We start from the raw sequence: 22,896 nt of genomic DNA, 5'->3' as shown, positions 1-22,896 counted from the left end.
AATTCTTAACAAAAAAACAGAGTATATTCCCTCCAAAGCTTAAGTGAAAACAATCATTTCAATCAGCAGTGTTATGACCAGGGGTCTTCGAAAGTATTGATATAATTTTGAGTCACTTCAGAGACAAATATATTCAGAATAGATTCTACATTGGAAACAGTGCAAGCCAGGCAGGGGAGTCGGAAAGGACCACACCCAGGAAGCCGCGTGCAGAAAACATCCCGGCCTCGAGAGCAGTCGATGAGGGAATTACAGTGTGAAAGATTTACCTGTCTGTCATGTTGAGTTTAGAGATTACATCAGCCTGTAAAATAAAACACACAAACACACAGACACACACAAAAAAATTCCCTGGAGAAGAGCCAGGAAGATTAACGTGTCCATCAGTGCTTTCTTATCAGTTAATAAGCACATTATCTTTGGTCCCCATGGAAAATAGGACAGCCTCCTCCCCGTCCCCCGAGGGCTACTGCGAGCATGTGGGAGCCCTGGCATGGCGCAGGGCTCTTCTCCCAATCTAGCAGCTATGGGCCCTGCTCCAAAGGTTGTTACCTAACCCTGTGGGAGCACGGCAAAGCCGAGCACCTAGGAAAGCTTCAGGGCAGACTTGACTTTGGCTGTTGAGCAGAGAAGTGGGTTGTGCTAACAGGAGAAATGACAGCCCTGTGCACAGCCACCTGCCAGCACTCACAGCCACCTGCCAGCACTCTCAGCGTGGCCTGTTCTCAGCATCACTAAGCTCTCTACAAATGGCACAACAAACAGTCTGAGCGCCACCATCCGAGGGATTCATTCTAGGTGAAGTAAGCTGATGTAAAGCCCAGAGCATGGGCTACTGCCTCAGAAAGGGGCTGACAATGGCGGGAGCACCACGGAAACTGAGAGAACAGAGCCATAGCCAGCTCTGGTTTCAATGCAAATCTTCATTCAAGAGCAACTTTCAGCCCTGCTGCAGCTGCTCTGAGAACACAACTGCCACTTGCGTCATTTCAAACTTTGGTACTGCACGCTCCTCTGCTTCGAGGCATTCCAAGGGAAGAGAGCAGTTTGCAAGTAGGATCAACTATCTGGGGTGTTTAGAGTCCCCTCAATTCCAGATACCATGGTCACATGCATGAGCAGGACTTCCTCCTAGGAAAGCATACCCTGCCAGGCAGCTCAGGCCTGGAGGTTCTGTCCCACACTGCACTACCCTCCAATAGAAGATCATCAAGGTCATGGGGGTGGGGCAAGGGAGAAGAGTGTGTGTGTGCTTTTCTTACCTGACCCAGGAAGTAAATCCCTCCGCCTACTACAAAAGCAGAGATTGCCGTTCCAAAGACAGCAAAGAGGGTGATGGAGCCAATGTTCTGGAAGAAGTTCCCCTGGGAGCAATTGGGGAGCAGAAGGTGAGCAGTGAGGCTGTACCCCTCTCCCTCCAGCTGTGCCCTCTCCAAGGCAGGACTCCTACACAGGCCAAGGCACCCTTGCCTGTCCTGCTTCCCTCCCTCACCTTGACCCAAAGCAAGAGCTAACTGGCCTCAGCTGTCCCCAGTCCCTTTTGCTCTACTGTCTACTGCGTCTGCAAATGCTCCACCTGCTGCTGCTGCTGCTGCTGCTGCTGCTGCTGCTGCCTGCCTTGATTGCCACTTACACCTGAGATGCAGGGGAGCCTGGGAGAGGCCTGTGCCTTCATGTGGCAGCATGCCATCTTTCTGCCTGGGATGCATCTGGATCCTGCGTTGTGTACCTTATGCTAAAGCTTCTGCACAGGGGCCTTTCCTGCTCTTGTCTCCCAGCTAGCTCTCAGGAGGGATCTGTATGTTCTCCCAATGGTAGCCGCACTCAGCACTCACTTATGTACAGCTGACTGACATCTGTCTTATCCACAAGGCTGGAGGCTCAGTAGGAACAGTGGCATCTGTCAGATGGAAGATGCCCAATACACAGGTGTGGAAAGTAACAACCATGGTGCATGTTTGGTCTCAGTCTAAAATCTATACTATCACAGTTTCCCACTCAAGGCTCCTAAGTTCAAAGATCAGGACCATGGTCTGTTAGGTCCCAAAGAAACCTGGGACAAATGGCTGGCTGCAGGCTCCTCTGAGTGCCCACCACAGAGTCCTGGCTCCTCTCAGCACTTCTCACTCCCACCCCGTACCCTAACCTCTGCAGTCCTGAGCTTCCCTTTACCCCAGTTTCTCTTTCCTGTAGAACTCGGCATACACCAGGTGCTGGGACACACACCTGTAATCCTAGCACCTGGGAGGTGGAAGCAGGCGGATCAGAACCTCAAGGACCCTTAGCCACATAGGAAGTTCCAGGCCAGCCTGGGCTATGTAAGATCCTGTCTCAAAAGAACCCAAACCACAACAGAGAAATTATCTGAGTCCAAGCAACACAGCAATAGTTTCCACATGATGAAGGAAGACTCCACCCAAGAGGCACCACCAAGGCTTTCAATGAACAAGAATGCTATTCACTTCAAGAGTGTCTTCTGGTGTGGGGGTTAGGGCAGACATGCCTCAACAGTTCAGACGATGTCCTGTAGCTAGAGGTGATGGTTTTTTATAGGCTTTTAATATTAGCACTCAGGAAGCAGATACATAGTGAGGTTCAGGCCACCCATGGCCAAACAGTGAGATCATTAATTTAAAAAAAAAGATTTATTTATTATTTATACATTATTCTGCCCGCCACAGGAAGGCACTGAATCTCGTTACAGATGGTCTTAAACCACCATGTGGTTGCTGGGAATTGAACTTGGGACCTTTGGAAGAGCAGCCAGTGCTTTTAACTTCTGAGCCATTTCTCCAGCTCCGAGTTTTTTTTTTTAAGGATTTATTTATTTACTATGTATACTATACAGTATCCTGCCTGCATGTACACCTGCATCCCAGAAGAGGGCACCAGTTCTCATTATAGATGGTTGTGAGCCACGATGTGGCTGCTGAGAATTGAACTCAGGGCCTTTGGAAGAACAGACAGTGCTCTTGACCTCAAAGCCATCTCTCCAGCCCCACAGTGAACTCTGTAGTTGGCTGATGTCCATGGCCTCCACAATGCTCGCCCAGAAGCTCAGAACACTTGTGCTGAGCACCAGGGGCTACTGCTGTAAAAGTGTACGAAACTCTTGGGGATCGCACCCCACAGACAGGGGTAGCCATCCCCACAAGGCAGTGCTCCAGGTGAGCCTTACCTTGTGCAGTGAGTACCCTGACTCGAAGATGATAGGAGGAAGCAAGAGAAGAAAAAACATGTTGGGACGAAACATTTCTTCTTCCTGTAAAGTCAAAAGGGAGCACACTCAGGGGAGCGGAACTGTGGAGTCAAGTACCCGTCAGTCAGCAGAGAGCTGAGGAGGCCTATGCCCCTGCAAGTCATGAGGGTGCTCCAGAGGGTGAACACCTGGAGCTCTGGGGGCGGGGGGAAGCTCTTTCGGTGGGGTTGCAGTGTCCTCTGCCCCAGGCCAGTACACTAGGAAGTATGGACTGTGACCTAACTTGGAAATAGAATCTTTGAATAGTGAGGAAAAGACAGAAACCGAGGACAAGGGCACACACCCACAGACAATGTATTTTACATGGTTTCATGTTTTTCTTGGTGCTGGAAATTGAACCCAAGGCCTTACGCTCACTGGGCTAAGAGAGCATCCTGTGAGTCAGAAAAGAACACAGAGAACCAGAGATGACCCCACAAAGAGGTCCCATGTGCCTTTGGCCATGTCTCAAGACCAGTCTGAGAGACTGTGGTTGGGACTTGAGCAATATGGATCCAGCACCACTACCCTACAGATCAAGAAACTGAGTGCTTTTCCCCACCTTCAAAATTTTGCTTTCTTGTCAGGCATGGCAGTCCATACCTTTGATCTAAGTACTTGGTAGGCAGAGGCAGGAGGATCTTTGTGATTTCAAGGCCAGCCTGGTAAATACCTAACTCTAAGAAGCCAGGACTACACAATGAGCCTGTCATAAAACAAAACGACAAAACCAAGAAAATCCAATTTTGCTTCCTTCATTTTAAAAAAAGATCTGTTCCTGGTGCTGGAGAGATGTCTCAGAGGTTAAGAGCGCTGGGTGCTCTTGCAGATTCAGGTTCCATTCCTAGCGCCCACACGGAGGCTAACAACCAACTGTTAGTTCCAGATCTGACGCCCTCTTCTGGCTTCTGTGAACACTAAGCACGAATGTGGTGCACAGACACACATGCAGACAAAACATAAATCAGTATCATAAAGGTGTGTCTGTTTATGTGCAGAAGAAGGGGTCAGACTCTAGAGCAGTAACTGGGCGTTTGTGAACTGCTAGTCCAGTGTGGGCCCTGGGATCCAGTCCTCACAACAGAGCAAGCACTTTTTTTTTTTTTGAGACAGTTTTTGTGTATGGCCCTGGCTCTCCTGGCCTCAAACTCATGAGATCTGCCCGTCTCTGCCTGCAGGGTGCTGGGATTAAAAGCGTGTGCAGTCACAGCCCAGCCAAAGCAAGCATCCTTGACCACAGCCATCGCCTGGCTTACACTTCCACTTGGGTCTTTTCTTTCTTTTCTTTTCTTTCTTTCTTTCTTTTTTTTTTTTTTTTTTTTTTTTTTGGTTTTTCATGATAGGGTTTCTCTGTGTAGCCTTGGCTGTCCTGGACTTACTTTGTAGACCAGGCTGCCCTCGAACTTACAGCGATCCGCTCACTTGGGTCTTTTCAAATCCAAGTATTCAGAGCAGCTCAGTCTGTAGCCCCGGCTACTGTACTAGGCCCCGCCTCTTGAGCAGCCCCTGACTTACTGGCATCTAATCTACTTATCGCAGCAAGTGTAGGCTGGGCAGCAGCTCAGTTGTAAAGCGTGCTCAAGACTCTGAGCTCCAACCTCAGCACCAAATTAAACAAGGGACTGCCCAGCAGGTTGGCATTCACCTGTAGTCCCACCTACTCAAAAGGCTGAGGCAGGAGGATTGATAAGTCTGAGCACAGAGAAAACTTTAAAAACAAAAACAAAAAAACCCAACCAACCAACCAACCAACCTAAACTGAGTATGGTGACAACTCTTGAATCTCAGCATTCAGAAGTCAGGGGAACTAGACAGGCAGAGATGATGCATACTTGGGATCCCAGCACCCAGGGAAGAGAGCCATGAGGGTGCCTGGGTTCTGTGCCCTACATGATGAGTTCTAGGCCAGTGAGGAACGTGTGACCCCAAGTCTGTTACCTCTAGCCTCCACACATGTGCGCACACACCCACATACACACAATGACAGGCAAAAGCGGTGATTACATCAAACCTACCTTCCAATTTGCCAGCTTTTTAAACTCTATAATTTTTATAACTGCTCCCATGAGAATACCTGGAAGGAAAAAGCAATAGTGGAAACTTAGTACAAGGCTACTTGGCTGGACCAGGCAGTCCTCGAGAGGCTGAGCGGTCCCCGATACAGCAAGATGCCCTAGGCGCCTGCAGGTCTGTGTCTGAAAACCAAGCATAGCAATTACCATGAAGTGCTATAAGTCAGGGTGAGTTTCCCACTTATATCTCAGGCAAACACACCATGGCAAAATCTAAAATATGTGGGCGAAGAAAAGCCGACCTGATGCTGCTCATTCTTCCTGTACCGCCCAGGGGCATGAAAATCGGCAGAAGCGCGGAAACCAGACACCTCCTACACCATTCCTTCTTATTCCTAACAATCAGAAATGGGGGTGAGGGTGGGGGTGCGGTGGGTGGGTGAGGTGGCTCAGTTGGTACCAAAGGTACTTGCCACCAAACCCAATGACCTGAGTTCTATCCCAGAACCCACATGCTACAAAGAGTACCAAACCCCAAAAGTTGTCCTTTGTCCTCTACATGTGCACAACAGCAAGGGTGCACACTTACAACTGCTGGGTGTGGGTTATAATGAAAGGCAGGTTGAAGCCGGTTTGGGGACTGGCCTCAAACTATATAGCTAAGGATAGCCTTGAACTTCTCATCCTCTCACCTCTGGTTTTGTTTTGTTTTTGTTTTTTTCTTTATTTTCTGCAGTGTTATCCGACTTTGTGTCCTCTCCTTTTGTTTTGTTTTTTTTTTTTTTAATCAGCAGGCCACTAGGTGGTGGTGCACACCACTAATCCCAGTACTCAGGAGGCAGAGACAGATGGGTCTCTGAGTTTGAGGCCAGCCTGGTCTACAGAGCCAGTTCCAGGACAGTCAAGGCTACACAGAGAAACCTTGTCTCCAAAAACCAGTGGGCTATAGTGGCTCACACCTGTAATCCCAGCACTCAAGAAGTAGAAGCAGGTGGATTTCTGAGTTTGAGAGCCAGCCTGATCTACATAGTGAATTCCAGTCCAGCCAGAGCTACATAGTGAGATCCTGTCCTGAAATACACACACACACACACACACACACACACACACACACACACACACACACAAACAAAACCATCAAGTCCATATATGCTGCCCATATACAGTCTTGGATATGTGGCCTTCTACCAGGGGCCATACTTTTAAAAACCTGACCCTCCCTGTCCCAGAAGCTATGAGCTGTCTGGAAGAAGCAGCAGTCAGCTGAGCACCGCAGATAAAGTGCACTCCAGGTCTTGCTCCGTGAGCTGTCATCAATGCAGGGAGGTTTTGGGTGACACAGCTGTCTTTGAGTCATTTCTGTTCTTGTGAGTAATGTGCCAAGATACAGAGATATCCAGAAAGCTGGGGGAAAGGACCAGGGAATCCTTTTAACAAGTACAATGGTATAGTGGGGAGGAGGTCCCCCTCAGCCACAGACCTAGGGGAGGGGAGTAGGGTAAGAGCCGGAGGGAGGGAGGAACAGGAGGATACAAGGGATGGGATAACAATTGAGATGTAATCTGAATAAATTAATTAAATAAAAAAAAAGAGAAGAAAAAATAAAGAAGGTATATTGACTCTGAAAAAAGAAGTACAATGGAGGGCTGGAGCAATGGCTCAGAGGTTAAGAGCACTGACTGCTCTTCCAAAGGTCCTGCGTTCAATTCCCAGCAACAACCCGGTGGCTCACAACCATCTATAATGAGAACTGATGGCCTCTTCTGGCCTGAAGGTGTATGTGCAGGCAGAGCACTGTATACATAATAAACAAATCTTTAAGAAGTACAATGGAAACTGTCTCTACAGTGAGGGAAAAAGACAGCCGGGCTCTCATTCAAAGCACAATAAAGCGGAAGGGGAAATGCTAAGTGGAGGTGCAGGAACTACTCTTAGAACACTTAGCTTCAGCACAAACGACTTCAGGCCACATGTAACTTGCCACTGGAGGTGTACCCAAGGGCACACTCAGGCCTGCTTCTTTTCAGCTTCATGTGGAGTTGTGCTTGGACAAAAGCTGGACATTCTTGAAGGGGCTGCCTCAGCACTGTGACACCACGCTCCAGCAGGAGAGGATGTTCTTTCCATGCCAAGTCATTTAAAACTTCCTTCTTTCATTTTCTATCAGGGAGAGGGAGGCAGCCATGTTACAGTGTGTGGAGCGCAGAGGACAACTTGGAGAAGTCCGTTCTTTCCTTCCACCCCATGTGGAAGCCAGGATCGAACTCAGGCTGAAGGCTTGGCAGCAAGCACCTTTACCCACTGAGCCATCGTGCCAGCCCAGGGAGTTAGGGGATACAGATGGTTCTGTCTGCTCCATCACCACTTCAAGTTCTAACGTTCGTCATAAGCAATAGTGTGGACTGCAGTGCTCTCAGATGTACTCTCCACCTGTGCACAGGCCTTCTTTACCACTTGTGCCGCTTTGGTTCTAGCCCAGCCTGAATCTGAGTGGCAGGCAGGCTCAGCCTATGGTCTGGAACAGCGGCAGGGGCAGCCTTCTCATGCTAACTAAGCAGTCTGCCTCAAAGAGGCCAGAAAGAAAGCAACAGGACCAGGAGTGATATGGTCCAGGGGCCTCCATTAGCCCAGGGAAGCTGCCACTATGTGTGAGGTTTTGGTTGTGTGAGTCCAGAGGTGTGTAATTGCACTCCCACCTGTCTGAGTCAGTGTAACAGTCACTCTGATCCTTTAATGGAAGGAGTTTGGTGCTAATCAAGATACGTTTAGCAGCAAGCAGGAGGACATGGCATTTAAACAGTCTGTAGGAATAGTTGTTTATTATTCCTGTAACGGGCAGTGCTTCAGGTTCTTGTGGGCTGTCAGTTCATGAGGACAATGACACAACCAAGACACTGACCTTACTATCAGTCCCCGTGGCCATACTCAGTATTCCCGCTTTTGTCTTGAGCCATGTCATTGCAAGATGGCTGCCAGCGCTCCAGGCATCACAGCCTTGAGGGCAGCAGCAAAGAAAGGAAAGGCTAGCTTCTCTTCACTCTATCAGGACGGAGAATGTTTTCCGAACCTCACAACCCCAGCATACTTCCCTTTAGCCCACAGTCTCACCCATCTCAACCAATCACAGCATTCCTTCCTCCTTGGGCCCCACAGAAAGATGCCTGACTAAATGAGCGGTGCAGAGGCAGGTGGGGATCTAGCTCGGGGGGGGGGGGGGGGGGGGAGCACCTGCCTGCCTGCCTAATGCCTGTGAGGCCTGGGTTCGTCCCCAGCATAAAAAAAACCAAGTACACGCCGGGCGTGGTGGCGCACGCCTTTAATCCCAGCACTCGGGAGGCAGAGGCAGGCGGATCGCTGTGAGTTTGAGGCCAGCCTGGTCTACAAAGTGAGTCCAGGATGGCCAAGGCTACACAGAGAAACCCTGTCTCGAAAAACCAAAAAAAAAAAAAAAAAAAAAAAAAAAAAAAAAAAAAAAAAAAAAAACCAAGTACAAGCTGGGCAGGGTGGCACATGCCTTTAATCCCAGCACTTGGGAGGCAGAGGCAGGAGGATCACTGTGAGTTCGAGGCCAGCCTGGTCTACAAAGAGAGTCTAGGAAAGCCATGGCTACACAGAGAAACCCTGTCTTGAAAAACCAAACCAAACCAAACAAAACAAAAAACCCAACAACAACAACAAAAAAACCCAAGTACACATTAGGGTTCTATTCCCAAGAAACAAGGGACAAAGGGCTTCTGCTAGGCAGCCATGTCTGCTGAGAACCTGAGGGCCAGTGCTGGAGTCAGAGCTACAGTCACCCACAATTTCTTCCCCCCGAGATAGGTCTCTTCGTGTTAGCCTTGGCTGTCCTGGACTCACTTTGTAGACCAGGCTAGCCTTGAACTCACAAAGATCCATCTGCCTCCCGAGTGCTGGGATTATAGGCGTGCGCCACTGTGTCCCGCAATCACCAACATTTAATGTGTATGTGTGAGATACCAGAAGAACTAAAATTGGATTTTCAGGGTAACTGGGGCAAAGGTTGAGAAATAGGCCTACAGCAGATAATCTGGCCAGTTGCAAAGAACAGCCCCACTAGAGATAGCGTTGCCTAGTGACTGACCCACGGGTCCCATCTGAGATAGAGTTGATAAGAGACCCAGTTTTATGGCCACATTTCCTCCTGCCCACCAGAGATAGCGTTACCTAGCAACTGACCCATCCCATGAGGAGATCAAAAGAAATTAAGCCATGGGTAGTCTTGGCACCCTTTTCTGCTTAAGAGATCCTCCTGCCCCTGCCTCAGCCTCTGCCTCTGCGGGTATTAAAGGTGTGCACCATTACACCCAGCCCATGTGTCTTTTCTTAAAACATGCAGGATGGGGAACCTAAATTAAGATGGCCACAAGATAGCCCCAAGGCTAGACACTCAGCATGACTATAGGTCCAGGAAAGATACGAGGAGTCTGTGCAGGGCTGGCAGAGAGAGGCAGGAGTGAGAGGGAAGGCTGGGCTGCTGCACAGTCTCGATGTTCATTTCCCTCTCAACGTGAACACAGCTCTGCTGGGTGAGAATTCCTACGTGGCCAAGCACGTTAACTTACAAGCAGCCACAGTGAGGTGAGAGGCAAAGGTGAGCATCAGTGGCAAGGAGAGAGATAGACAGCAAGAGCAAAGCAGCAAGGACCTGAAGAGAGTGTGCTTCCAGCATGCCCAGCAGTTCAGCCTGCACCAATACTATCTGAAGTGGCAGCGCTGGTGGTGCAAGCCTTAATCCTCGCATTTGGAGCCAGCCTTAGCTACAGAGTGACTTTGTGAACAACCTCAGCTTTCAAAACACCACAAAACAAAACAAAAATAAATTTAATGCAAGCACTTGGGAAGCAGAGGCAGGCAGGTCTCTGTAAGTTCCAGGCTAGCCAAGGCTATACAAAGAAAGAAAGAGGGAGAGAGGGCCGCTCCAGTGCTACAGGAGCCTTTAGCCATCTTCCAGCTGTAAAGCCAAGGGCCCTTCTAGCTGTGACAGTGACTCTGAAGTTAAATGACAACCACCAAAGTCAGTGGAGCTGGACACTGCGATGGCCTGGCAGGTAAGTCACCATGCCCTGAGGGTGGTGAGAAGCAGAAGGGCAAAGAGCCTCTGGGTGACTAAGGGGCCTTTTGTCACCTCCTCTGTAAAATGGACATAAGGCCCTGTGTCGAGCTGCAGATAGGTGGCCTCAGGAGAGATAGTGCTACTGTGTATGGGTGCAGTGTTCTAGAATGGACCTCCAGTATCACTTACCTAGAGAAACAACAGCCACGCTTTCAGGCAGGAAGTGCAGCCGGTACCGGATCAGCAGGTGCACCAGGATAATGCAGATGGCTATGAGAAGCACAGGCACTGTTTAAAAGCCCCACCAGGTAAAGCACAGCAAGCTTGGGGGGCAGTGGCTACCTTGGGGGAGTCAGGCTGCCAGACATTTGGCAAGCACACAGTGAGCGCTGGTCTTATGTTTATTGCCCTCTTCCTTTATTTAACAACAACACAAAAGACTGCTTGTAGAGCCTGAGAGACGGCTCAGCGGACAAAGGCACTTTCTGCTAAACCTGACAAGCAGAGTTCAATTCCCATGACCAACATGTAGGAGACTCTACTTCTGAGAGTTGTCTCAGACCTCTGGTTGTGCATTTGCCCTCCCCCCCACATAAATAGAAGTAATGAAAAAATATTTTTATTTCCTATGTGAGTGCCTGCATGTATGTATGCGCACTATGTGAATGCAGTACCCAATGGAAGCCAGAAGAGGGCACTGGATCTCCTAGAACTAAAGCTATAGAGCACTGTGAACAGGCATGTGGTGCTGGGAATTTGAACTCAGGTCCTTGCAAGAGCAGCAAGTGCTCTTAACTCCTGAGCCATCTCTCTAGTCCCACAAATGTGTGTGTGTGTGTGTGTGTGTGTGTGTGTGTGTGTGTGTGTGTGTGCGTGCGTGCGTGCGCGCGCGCGCGCGCGCGCGCGCGCACATCCCTATAATCCTAGCTCTCTGGGAGGCAGAAGCAGGAGAATCTCTGTGAGTTCGAGTCCAGCCTAGTCTACAAAGAGAGTTCCAGGACTGTCAGGGCTATTACACAGAGAAACCCTGTCTTAGGGGTAAAAAAAAGTTAATTTAGGGGCTGGAGAGATGACTAAGCAGATAAGGCTGCTCTTCCAAAAGACCTAAGTTCAGTTCCCAGCATCCACACACAGCTCAAACTGTCTGTAATTTCAGTGTTAGGGGATCTGATATCCTCACACATACATACATGCAGAAAGAACACCAATATACATAAAATAAAAAAATAAAGAAATAATTTTTAAAAATTAATTTAAGGGCTGCTATGTTGGCCAAAATATTTGTTGCCTGACAACTACACATGATCTCTAGAACCCACATGGTAGAGGAGAGAAGTGACTGCTGCACTGTCCTCTAACCTCCACACAGTGGCAAGCACGTGTAACACCCCTCTGCACACAAAATCTACACAAACAATCTCTCAAAGGTTAAGATACAGCATTTACTAGGGGGGCTAGAGATGGCTCCAAATGTAAAGCATTACCATGCAAGCCTGAGGACCTGAGTTCAAATCTCCAGATCCCATGTAAGGTATAGCAGCAATAACATTCGCATCTATAATCCCCAGTGCTCACCTGGGAAGACAGTGGCCAGAGACAGGAGGACACTTGGGAGCTAGCAGGCCTGGGAGACTGGCAACCATAGCAGTGGACGGCAGAGATGCTGCCTCACAGAAAGGCGATGCCTGACGAGTAAGGCTGCCTCCTGACCTCCCAGGTGTGCTGCAACAGGCGTGCACCTGCAGGCACAGACAATAGCAGGCACACACATAGGGACAAGCAAAGAAAGGAAGAGAGGGAAAGAAGAGAGGGAGCCTTTCCTCTGACTGGGGGTGTGGCTCAGTGGGGAGAGTCCAGCCCAGCTAGCAATCACAAACCCTGGTTCCCTCTCCAGCACCACATAAAGAGTGACATAAGCAGGGTATGGTGGCACATGTCTTTAATTCTAGCACTCTGGATGCAGAAGCACGCAGATCTGATCTACATAGCAAGTTGCAAGTTCTAGGCCAGCCATGGCTACATAGTGACACCGTGGCTCAAAAACAAAGGCCAGTAATGATGGGAAGGGCTTCACCACTGGCAACGAAGTGGAGACTGAAATCCTAAAATAGCTCCAGGCCCCATTCCCTCCCAGGGACTCATGCAAACAAACAGAAGCGAGCACACAAGCGACCTACAGTGTTCATAGCAACATGGTCACAGCAGCCAAAGGTAGAGAAGACCTGAGTGGACCCAGTATGAGTAAATTCAGTACTGGACACACACTGCCGACTCTGGGGCCACAGCAAGGGATGAACTCTCCTGTAACACAGATGCAGTCTCAAAATATTTTCCTAATGACATTTACTTATTTACTGGCAGGAGGGGTTATGTAGGGGTCAGAGGACAATTTGCAGGAGTCAGTTTTCTCTCATCCTCCTACCATGTGTGATCTCGGGGACTGAACTCAGGCTGTCAGGCTTGGCAGCAAGTGTCTTTACCCACTAAGCTACATTGCCGGGCCCCACAGATGAATCCTGAAGACATTATGACTCCGCCTGTTGGGGCTGATGTGGCGCTACCACGTATTCAAATGTTAATTTCTTGCCTTACTGTCCTAGGAGCAAATTCTCACGTATCCAAAATGAACTTTGTTCCCAAATTATCCAGATGGGCTAATAAAATTGCCACAGCCTGCACTGTGGAGAAGAGAGGAGGAAGAGTGAGGTTCAAGGTCTTGTGGGGTCACAGAAGGACCATGAGGAAGAGAAAGTAGGAGGAAGAGAAAGGAGCAGGTCGCCATGGGTTACTGTAACCAGGAGCACGTGGCCGAGAGCAGCTGGCTCTGAGGACCGGCCTGATGGAGCAGACGCAGCCCAGGTGGAGCATGTGCAAACACTCACAGGGATTTTGAGTGGAAAGTAGACAAGACAGCTTAGCGGCTTCCTATCTGCCCAGCTCCTGAGTTTTAAGATGGTATAATACATCTAACAGCTCTGCTTCTCTGAGGCCAATGGACTTTGCCTTAAGAGCTGCCCACAATAAACCTGATCTATACTTTAATTTGGCTTACATTGGCTCATTTCGTCAGTGGAGACTACCTACCAGCGGTTTCCTCTTGGGTGATAGCAGTTTTCTAGAAGCAGATGGCAGTGACAAGCATCACGGAATGGGGATACTTTAGTGGTTAATGTTAGGGCCAAAGGAAACTCTAGTTCCCCAAACTCCAAAAGACAGGCAGTGAATTCAATCTAGACTCGTCTTAGATAAAAGCCAGCATTCCTCAGGAACTTGTGAAACTGGGTCCCAGGTACCGAAAGGAGCCATTTCCCTCCTCACTGGGCAGAAGGGACAAATGGCTACCTGTGGTACCTACTCGCATGGCCAAGCCCATGCTGGCCTCCTAGTCCTTCTCACCTCTTCTCACACCCTGAACTCTGCCCAGCTTACCGGCCTCCCCCCGACCCCCAGGTGCTTACCCTCCTTACAGCTCCGCTGTTCCACCTGTATTTTCTCTATGTTCTAGCCCCTCTCACAAACAGCCCTGGGTGTGTCCATACTTTTCTTTCCTTCTACTCTAGACTTTTCCGGATATCTCTGGCTGTTTTCCCTCCCTCTCCTTCCTATCTACAATAAAAAGCCTCCTTCTTAACTATACTATGGTGGGGCATATCAGTTTATACAAGGACTTTGGATGGTTAAACACAAGGATTGTTATCAAGTAAACAAGCCTTTAGGCAAGTTTCTGTTTACCAGAAAAGCAGATCTCCCTAAACTGGGTTCCGGTCTGTAAGGAACCACACTTAATCTTCTAGGGACCTCCCTTCAAAGCGTCCCTGGACGGTCAACATCTCAAGCAAGGGCACCTAATTCTTAGTGAGTCCAAACAGGCTGCATCTGCTCAGGGCCTCACTCTGCTGCCATACAACATCTGCTTGCTTTTCCACCATTTTGATCTCTCTGCCCTCCCACTCCCAAGGGCTTTGGCAGTTGGATCCCCAATAAACCTTTCTACCCACGGAGCAGTCCGGGCTAGTAATCTCTGTGCCATCATTACATTTGGTGTTGAATTCAGGACTGACCCAGAGACCTTTGGAGTATACCACAGCTACTGACTGACCATTTGTCTTCTTACCTCACACTAGGAGCTGCCTGCTCGCTGTCCCTCTGCCTGGCTTGCTGGAGCCTGTTCTCTGTCTCTCTTGGCTCCCGCAGCCTACTCTAGAGAAGTCCTGCAGGCGCATCAGGCCCGCTGTGCCCTCTTGGGCTCAATGAGGCTGGGATCCTCCCTCTGGCAGAGCTCCTGTTTGTGACCTTTTTCCCTTGGCCTCTCCCACCTCCTCCATCTCCTCTGAGAAAGTCTTCTTTCCTGCTTGCTGTCAGCTGCTCCTGTCTCTAACCACAGGCTCTTCCCACTCAGAATTAGAGTCATGACTCCCCACCCGCCTTCTCTAATTTCTCTCCCTCCTTCAACTCAGAGATTCCATTAAAGCCTCAATGTCCTCCTGCAGAAGGCCTCGCCTGGGCGCACTAGCTCAGCAGTCTTAATGGCACCTTGGATCTCCAGAGTCTCTCAGATTCTAACAACTTCCGCCACCACACAAGTAAATGACCCCCAGGTCTCTTCTCTCTGAGCCTTCTCTGCTCCAGTCTCTCTCTCTGATCACTAAACTCTGTTTTACAGGGATTCAAATGCCTTCTGGGTACGGACAATATTACAAGCTACCATATGTGGTTCCACTTTCCTGAAAAAGCTGACGACGCTGGGGCTCGGACTGGCCCTCCCGACCCAGAGGCAAGCAAGCCTGTTTCCTTCCAAAGTCTCTGTCCCAGGCTGGGTGGGCCACCTGACACAGGCAGGGAGAAGGAAAGCAAAACAGAGCCTTCCAGGAAAAGACACAATGTGCTTAAAAACAGCTAAAAAGTAAACTATTCCCATAGGGATTACTGCTGCTTGTCTCCTAGGCCTTCTCTTGGTTTTGTTTCCTAGCTCAAAAATGACAGTATAATCTCAATGTTTAATTCTCTGAATACCCTCCAAATATCTCTAAAAACTTTTGCTAAAGCATAACCTTTCTTCTTCTCCTTCTTCTTCTTCTTCTTCTTCTTCTTCTTCTTCTTCTTCTTCTTCTTCTTCTTCTTCTTCTTCTTCTTCTTCTTCTTCTTCTTCTTCCTTTTTTGGTTTTTCAGGACAGGGTTTCTCTATGTAGCCCTGGCTGTTCTAGACTCCATTTGTTCCTACAGAGAACGGTTCACACTCCTGTCACATGGTGACTTCTCAGCTTTGTTCTGCTATAGCTCAGAAGCATGAGTCTGCTCCAGCTGTTTACAGACCTTGTTAACTGCTTTTCCTCCATGGAGGATGTCACACAGTGATCATGCTAACACCTCCCTAGTTGGTATCTGTCCAGCAGACTCACTCAGCTGACAGACAGCATCCAGGAATCAACTCTGGGCTGCAAACTGCTCCAAAGCGCCTCGCTAGCCCCGGCTGGTCTTGCTTCAGAATTGGAGCGGATGTAAATAAGTCTGACCAATGACCAGTCCCTGTGTCTTCAGGTTCTGCCAAGGAACCAGCTGCTTCTGATGGAATCTCCCAAGTCTCCTGCCACTACCTATATCCCCCCACCCCCACCCCAGCCTCTCTGGGCCACAGACAACCCCTGGCCCCTGCACTGAAGCACTCAGACATTGCTTTGCCCCTTAGCTTCAACAAAAGGCTGGAATGCCAGGTCTCAGGCAGTCCACATATCCAGACACGAGCTCAAGCTGGACGACAGGACTTCTGCCAGTTAGATAAAAGCCAGCATTCCTCAGGAGCTTGTAAACAGGTTTTAGTTCCCAAAAACAGTTCCTCCCCTTGCTCTGGCAGAAGAAACACAAGGCTCTCCACTGACATGCAACTGTGGTTTTATTTATTAAAATTTAAGATTATTTATTTAATGTATTTGAATGTTTTGGCTATATGCACACCTGCATTCTAGATGAGGACACCCATTATAGATACTTGTGAGTCACCATGTGGTTGCTGGGAATTGAACTCAGGACCTCTGGAAGAGCAGCCAGTGCTCTTAACCTCTGAGCCATCTCTCCAGCCCACAACTGTGGTTTTATATCAAAGCCCAGGCTCACTTCCTGGACCATAAGTACTCAACCTCCCTTCCCTTGCCTCTCTCTCAGAAAGCCATGACCATGAGGTCTACTTCTCTTTCTCTCTGCTCTGGACTCTTCCAGATGTCCTAATGGAGCAGACATTTCAGCACTATATTTACTAAACTCCTCACGTATAGTGAGAAGGTCCAAGATCCCACTTTTTTGTTTTTTGTTTGTTTGGGGTTTTTTTTGTTTTGTTTTTGGTTTTTGGTTTGGTTTGGTTTGGTTTTTCGAGACAGGGTTTCTCTGTGTAGCGCTGGCTGTCCTGGACTTGCTCTGTAGACCAGGCTGGCCTCAAACTCACAGCAATCCACCTGCCTCTGCCTCCCGAGTGCTGGGATTATATTAATAGTTTCCCCTTATCAGGCTGACTTTGTCTGAATAACAAGAGTGGCTGGTGATACACAGGGACACAGGAAAAGTATGTCTTTTTGTCAGGTATAGTAAGAACTGGAGACAAGAGGTTCAAGAGTTCAAAAGCATCCTAGAAGCTCAGCATGGTGGCAGACACTTTTAATCCCAGCACTTGGGACGGCAGAGGTTGCTATCTCTTAGAGTAGCCAGGCAGGGCTACATAGTAAGACCCTGCCTCGAACAAAAAAGGAGCCAATGAACACACAGTACCTTTGGGTACTGTGCAGCCCTTTCTGCCTGGGGGATTAGCACTACAGACTGGGGTTCAAAGCACATTCTAGAGGCTGGCTCACGGTCACCAGCCAGGCTACTCTTAAATGTCCCACACCCCGAAAGTGACCTTCACCGGCTTTGTGCTTAACCCTCCATAACAAAGGGCTTCATAAGTCCTTGCGGGCAGGCCCCTCATAGCCTCTAACAGAGCACCTGACAACAGCTAAGTGACTACTCTACACCTTCAAAGAAAACTTAATACACTAGAGATTTCCTAATCCGATAAAAGACCTGCTGTTCTAGGGCTGCAACAAAAGACAGGGTGTGGTGGCATCTGCCTGCCCGCCTCTGTGTCAACACTGGAAAGGAAGAGGCAGGCAGACTGTTGGGAGCTTGAGGCCAACCTGGGCTACAAAGCAAGACTGTCTCGAAAAAATAAAAAATCACCAATTAACAGAGAAACCCTGTCTCAAAAAACAAACAAACAAAAAAAGATCACCAATTAACCAACCAGTCATTACTATGGTGTTTAATTATTTGACCATATTAATATAAATGTGAAAAAAATTGTATTTGTTTTCAAAACCTAGTACTAACAGACATCAGAGAAATACTCATTGGGCATGGAGGTACACTCCTGTAATCCTAGCTATGAGAATGTAGAGGCACAAGAATCAGAAGTCCAGGTATCCTTAGCTTCCAAGTCTGAGGTCAGCCTGGGCTACACAGGATCCTGTCTCAAGAAAAGAAATACTCAAAACCCAGTTCTGCCATCTGCTCTCCCGGGAAGGTCTAATCCAAAACATGACTCTGCTATCACCAAAGAAAAACAGAGAGTAAATAAGGCTGGGGTGGTGGTACACACCCATACCAGCACTTGGAAGGCTGGTTGTTACATAGTGAGTTCAAAGCCAGGCTGAGCATCTTGAAATTCTGTCTCCAGAAAGTGGGAAGAAAAACAAGCCAACAACAAACAAACAGACAGCAGCAGAGCAGTAAATGAAGCTTTAACTGTCCAACGAAGCATGAACTTCAGACACAACCCCTAAGCCTTTTCTTCCCTGGATGCTCTGAAGTGTTTATGCAGCTTTGGCTGCATCTTTAAAACCCCAGTGTGCAGGCAGGTGTTTGCGGAGCCATGAAGACATCTTGGGTGTCATCCTCAGAAATGCTTCCCATTTTCTCTGAAACAAGGTCTCCAATCGACCTGGAGCTCGCCGATTCAGGCAGACTAACTAGTTGATCCCAATCAACCCACAGGACCTTCCGTCTCTGCCATCCCAGCAATAGGATTGCAAGTACAAGTCACCACACCAGTCCAGACCCAAGCTCTTTCTTGCCCAGGCGGTGATGGTGCACACCTTTAATCCCAGCAAAATGGGAGGTAAAGGCCGGTGGATCTCTGTGAGTTCGAGGCCATCCTGGTCTACAGAGTGAGTTGCATGTCAGTCAGGGGCTGGACACAGAGGCTATCTTTAAAAAAAAAAAAAAATTCTTTCAACCTAGGACACTACACTGAAGGCTTTTTAGAACTGCTAGGGCTCTGAAGTCAGGAACCACAGAAAGCTTGACAGGTAACAGACACCTCTGGGCTTACTCACCTAGGACAAGAAGGCTGAAGAAGATGGTCATGCCACTCGACTGCTCCTCCTGCTGCGCCTGCTCTCCAGTCTGCACCGGAAGGATGGGCTTGGCAGGTGTCGGGAGCACCAGTTTCGTGGGTAACACCCAGGGTAGTGTGAAAGGTAAAGTTGAGGCTCTCATGGGTTGTGTTGGAGAACCTGTTGGAGATAAAGAAATGCATCAAGGAATCAAAACACACACCTTGACTGAGAACTTGGCAAAGCCGTAATGGTACCAACAGCAGACAGGCCTTGAAGAGGAAGGGAAGAGTCCCACCTCCACAGCACACAGGTGGCATAGTCTCTGACTATAGCCATCCATCCAGAGGTCAGGAAGAAGGGGATCAGGGCTGTAGAGAAAAAAATACAAAAGGCGCTAGGCATGGTGGCGCACGCCTTTAATCCCAGCACTCGGGGAGGCTGAGGCAGGTGGATCTCTGTGAATTCGAGCCCAGCCTGGTCTACAAAGACCAGGACAGCAAGGACTACAAGAGAAACCCTGCCTCAAAAAAACAAACAAACAAAAACCCCCAAAAAACCAAAAGGCTAGGACCAGGGATGTGGCTCAGGAAGTGCTGCAGGAAGCTGTGGGTTTGACCCCTGGTCTTGCATAAACCAGGTGTATGTGGAGTGGCGCAGCCCTATAGTGCCAGCACTCAGGAGGAAGAGGATAAGGATCAAGAGTTTGAGGGTGTTTTCAGCTAAAACACCTGCTTGGGCTCCATGTTAGGATGGGCACACAAAACAAAAATGTAAAGCCCGTAGGCTACTAAGTGTTGGTTAAGTAAGAGGACCACAAATTTAAAGCCCGCAGGGCTAGTGAGGTCAATGCCAGCCTAGGCAGCTTGGTGCAACCTTGTCTCAAAATAAAAAGTAGAAGAGGAGCTGGGTACAGTGGCACCTGCCTCTAACGCCAACAGGGGAGCTGGGCACAGTGACATGTGCCTCTAACGCCGACAGGGGAATGGAACAAGCTTGCACCTGTGGACACAGGGTTTCAGTTCAAGCAGAACTGCACAGTGAAACCTTGTCTCAAATAAATGAATAAAGAAACAACAGTGCCTGCTGAGCATGCACCAGACTCTAGAGGTCGGTCAATCGTCAGTGGGTCCCCTTCTCTCACCATAAGCAACAATAGAGGAAATGCAGGTGGGTGGTGGTGGTGCAAGCCTGTCATCCAGCACTCAGGAGGCAGAGGCAGGCGGATCTGTGAATTCAAGCCTGCTGTACAGAGTGAGTTCTAGAACAGCCAGGGCTACACAGAGAAACCTTGTCTAGGGGAGACAAGGGTATGCTGTCTGTCCTTTGAACTTAGGGTTGCAGGGTATGGTTTTGTTTTTGCTTTTTTGGTTTTTTGAGACAGGGTTTCTCTGTGTAGCCTTGGCTGTCCTGGACTCCCTTTGTAGACCAGGCTGTCCTCGAACTCACAGCGATCTGCCTGCCTCTGCCTCCCGAGTGCTGGGATTAAAGGCATGCACCACCACACCCGGCTCCTGCAGGGTATATGTTAACCCATGCCTGTAAGCCTTTTATTATTATTATTATTATTATTATTATTATTATTATATTTATCTTAATTCATTTTTAAAATATTTATTTCCTTATTATGTTTACAGTGATCTATCTGCCTGCAAGCCAGAAGAGGGAACCAGCTCTCACTATAGATGGTTGTGAGCCACCATGTGGTTGCTGGGAATTGAACTCAGGACCTTTGGATGAGCAGCCAGTAAGTGCTCTTAACCTCTGAGCCATCTCTCTAGCCCTGCAACTCCCTTGCCTGCAATTTAATCCCTGCACTTGGGAGGCAGAGGCAAGAGTTCAAGGCCAAGGTCACCCTGGGCTACAGTGATGAGTTCAAGACCTGTTCTGTGGGCTACATGAACCTGTCTCAAAAATAAATAAATTACTAGAGTAGAACTGAGGTGTCCCCACACCCTAAGGTCAATGCTCTTTACCTGGTGCCTGTGCTTTCCTAGTTTACATTCTCCTTGGATTTTGGATGCACTGTGTGTTTCTAAGGATAGAACCCAGGGCCTTGGGCAGAGTCACCTAAGGCTGACTTGGATCCCAGCCCTTCTGGGATTACGTCTGTAGACTAAAGAAGTTAGCTGAGTTTGCCCAATTGTTCTGCCCAGAATGCCCTACCCTACGCAACCCTTCTTGAATTTCAAAGGGCTCAGGTTGCCTGCTCTGGGACACCCAACTCTACTCAAGGCTTTGTTCCTTGCTCTCATTGTTAAGTCTGTGAACTAGTGTAGTAGTGACTTGGCTGTGACTGTGACAAGTGGCATCCATTGAGCACTGCCTCACTCCAGGAAGTAAGTAACATCATCTCTTGAGACCCCATAATCTGACCAAGCTTCAAGGCCACAGCCCAAAACAAACCATTTGGCTCTACGTCACTACCACTTCTGTCTCGTACTGCCTAAGATTAGTGTTTGTGACAGCACAGACTCATAACACGGGAGTTAATGACTTGGTAACTGAGTGGCTCCCAGTAAAAGTTCAGTATCTATTAAGGAGTTCTTTGTTAATGTTCAGGGGCTCATTTCAAAGACTAAAGCCGGAACACCACAGCAAATGGTGTCTTGTCAAGTACAAAGACGCGCTAGCAGCGGCACAAACACAGAAAGCGCTAGATCGGGCCTCATGTAAATTGCTGTCGACACTGCCCACCACCTGCCACTCTAACGTACTCACCCCTCCCTTCCCTGTGCAGGAAGGCCTACTGACTGAACTAGGGACTCCCTGAGCAACAGTACCAGCATCAGCCCCTTCCTGGTTCAGACTTTTTGAACTCCGTGGTTTCAAGTTTTGGGTCACAAGATGTCTTTCTGCTAGGGCGGGCTCCTCGACCCCCATACTACCCAATTTCCTTCCAAGCATTTGGCAGGGTCTGAAAACACCCTGTCTACACAAAGTCTCTCATTATAGCAGAATGGTCGCTCCCAACAGCCAAGGCCAAAGGAAGCAGACAACTAGCAGTTAATGAATGAATGAAAACAGCTGGGAAGTAGGGCTTAAGTGGCGCCCGCCTTTAATCCCAGCACACAGGGAAGCAGAGGCAGGCGGATCTCGGTGAGTTCGAGGTCAGCCTGGTCTACAGAGCGAGTCCAGGACAGCCAAGGCTACAAAGAGAAACTCTGTCTCGAAAAAACAAAACAAAGCAAAACAAAACATAAAAGAAACCTGCTGGGGACAGACACGAACACTGGACCTTGCTGGTGGTTAAGGAGGATGCGAGTGGCCGGTTGTGGCAATGAGAGGGGCTTATCTGGAGGAGGGGGAGCGCTTGGGAGCCCTTAGATAACCGGAAACAGAGTGGGAACTATGTTCTCGGCTTCCGCCTGGCTACCCTATGGGCCTACGCGTGGCAGCCAATGCCTGGTCTCCGGGAGGCCGCAAGGCCAGAGTCCTCATCCCGCCCTCCGCTGACCCCGGCTAGCTGAGCCTGAACCACTCCACCCGAGCGCCCAAGCCCTGCCGACTCCGCCACCCGGAGCAGAGCACTCACTCCTCCTCCGCCATCTTCTCCCCAATCCTGCGAGCTTCCGAGACTACAGAGTTCGGCGCCGCGGGGCTAGAGGGGACTGCGGCTGCTTCCGGCTTCCGCTGCGGGCAGGGGCGGGGCTTGGTCTCCCAGGGTAACCCTCTACCTGGTCCTCTCGGTGGCCCGAGAGTGGGATAACTTCTGGGACTTTTCGTTTGCCGGTTCGGCACAAGCCATGTGACGATCTGGCTTCCAGGCAGTTCGATTTATTCCGGTCACCAAGCGGGGAAGATTTGGGGGAAACCCTTCAGAAATCTGGGTGACTCAGCGGTGATTCCGCTCCGCATGGAATTCACAGGGCTGAGAATGGACGAAGAAATCTCTGGGCGGGCCGTACCGAGGGAGTTCGGAGGCGCGTTCCGAGTCAGCCTCAGTTTCCCTGAATGTGGGAAGAGTAAGCAGAGAGGGCCTTTGAAACATTAGACATGTGGCGTCTGTGTACATGAGGGGACAACTTGAGGGGTTTGATTCTCGCCTTCCACCGTGTGGGTCCGTGGTATCGAACTCTGGTAGTAAGGCTTGCCAGCAGCTCCTTTACTCATTGAGCTATCTCACCACCGCCAACACATTCTCCTTCCCCGGCCTCCTTAGCTCTACTGGTACAGATGCAAGCAGCCTTCCTGGCTTTTGTGTGGGTGTTG

At 49.2% G+C, this 22,896-nt stretch overlaps 1 protein-coding gene across 1 annotated transcript in view; it reads right to left on the bottom strand.

The window, feature by feature from the left end:
• The window catches only part of Slc9a8 (solute carrier family 9 member A8), a 48,175-nt gene extending 25,936 nt beyond the window's left edge, over positions 1 to 22,239 (bottom strand). Inside the window, 8 exon segments of the mRNA XM_051143833.1 lie at positions 270 to 304; positions 1,263 to 1,364; positions 3,179 to 3,262; positions 5,254 to 5,312; positions 10,514 to 10,594; positions 18,685 to 18,802; positions 18,804 to 18,864; positions 22,220 to 22,239. Of these exon segments, the coding sequence (XP_050999790.1) occupies positions 270 to 304; positions 1,263 to 1,364; positions 3,179 to 3,262; positions 5,254 to 5,312; positions 10,514 to 10,594; positions 18,685 to 18,802; positions 18,804 to 18,864; positions 22,220 to 22,233 (554 nt within the window). The 5' untranslated portion in view covers positions 22,234 to 22,239.
• Positions 22,240 to 22,896: the final 657 nt, after the last annotated feature.

This window comes from Acomys russatus, chromosome 4, assembly GCF_903995435.1.
Source record: "Acomys russatus chromosome 4, mAcoRus1.1, whole genome shotgun sequence".
In the NCBI taxonomy this organism is placed as follows: domain Eukaryota; kingdom Metazoa; phylum Chordata; class Mammalia; order Rodentia; family Muridae; genus Acomys; species Acomys russatus.
Note: the sequence above shows the minus strand (reverse complement) of the source record. Positions and strands in the feature narration are given on the sequence as shown.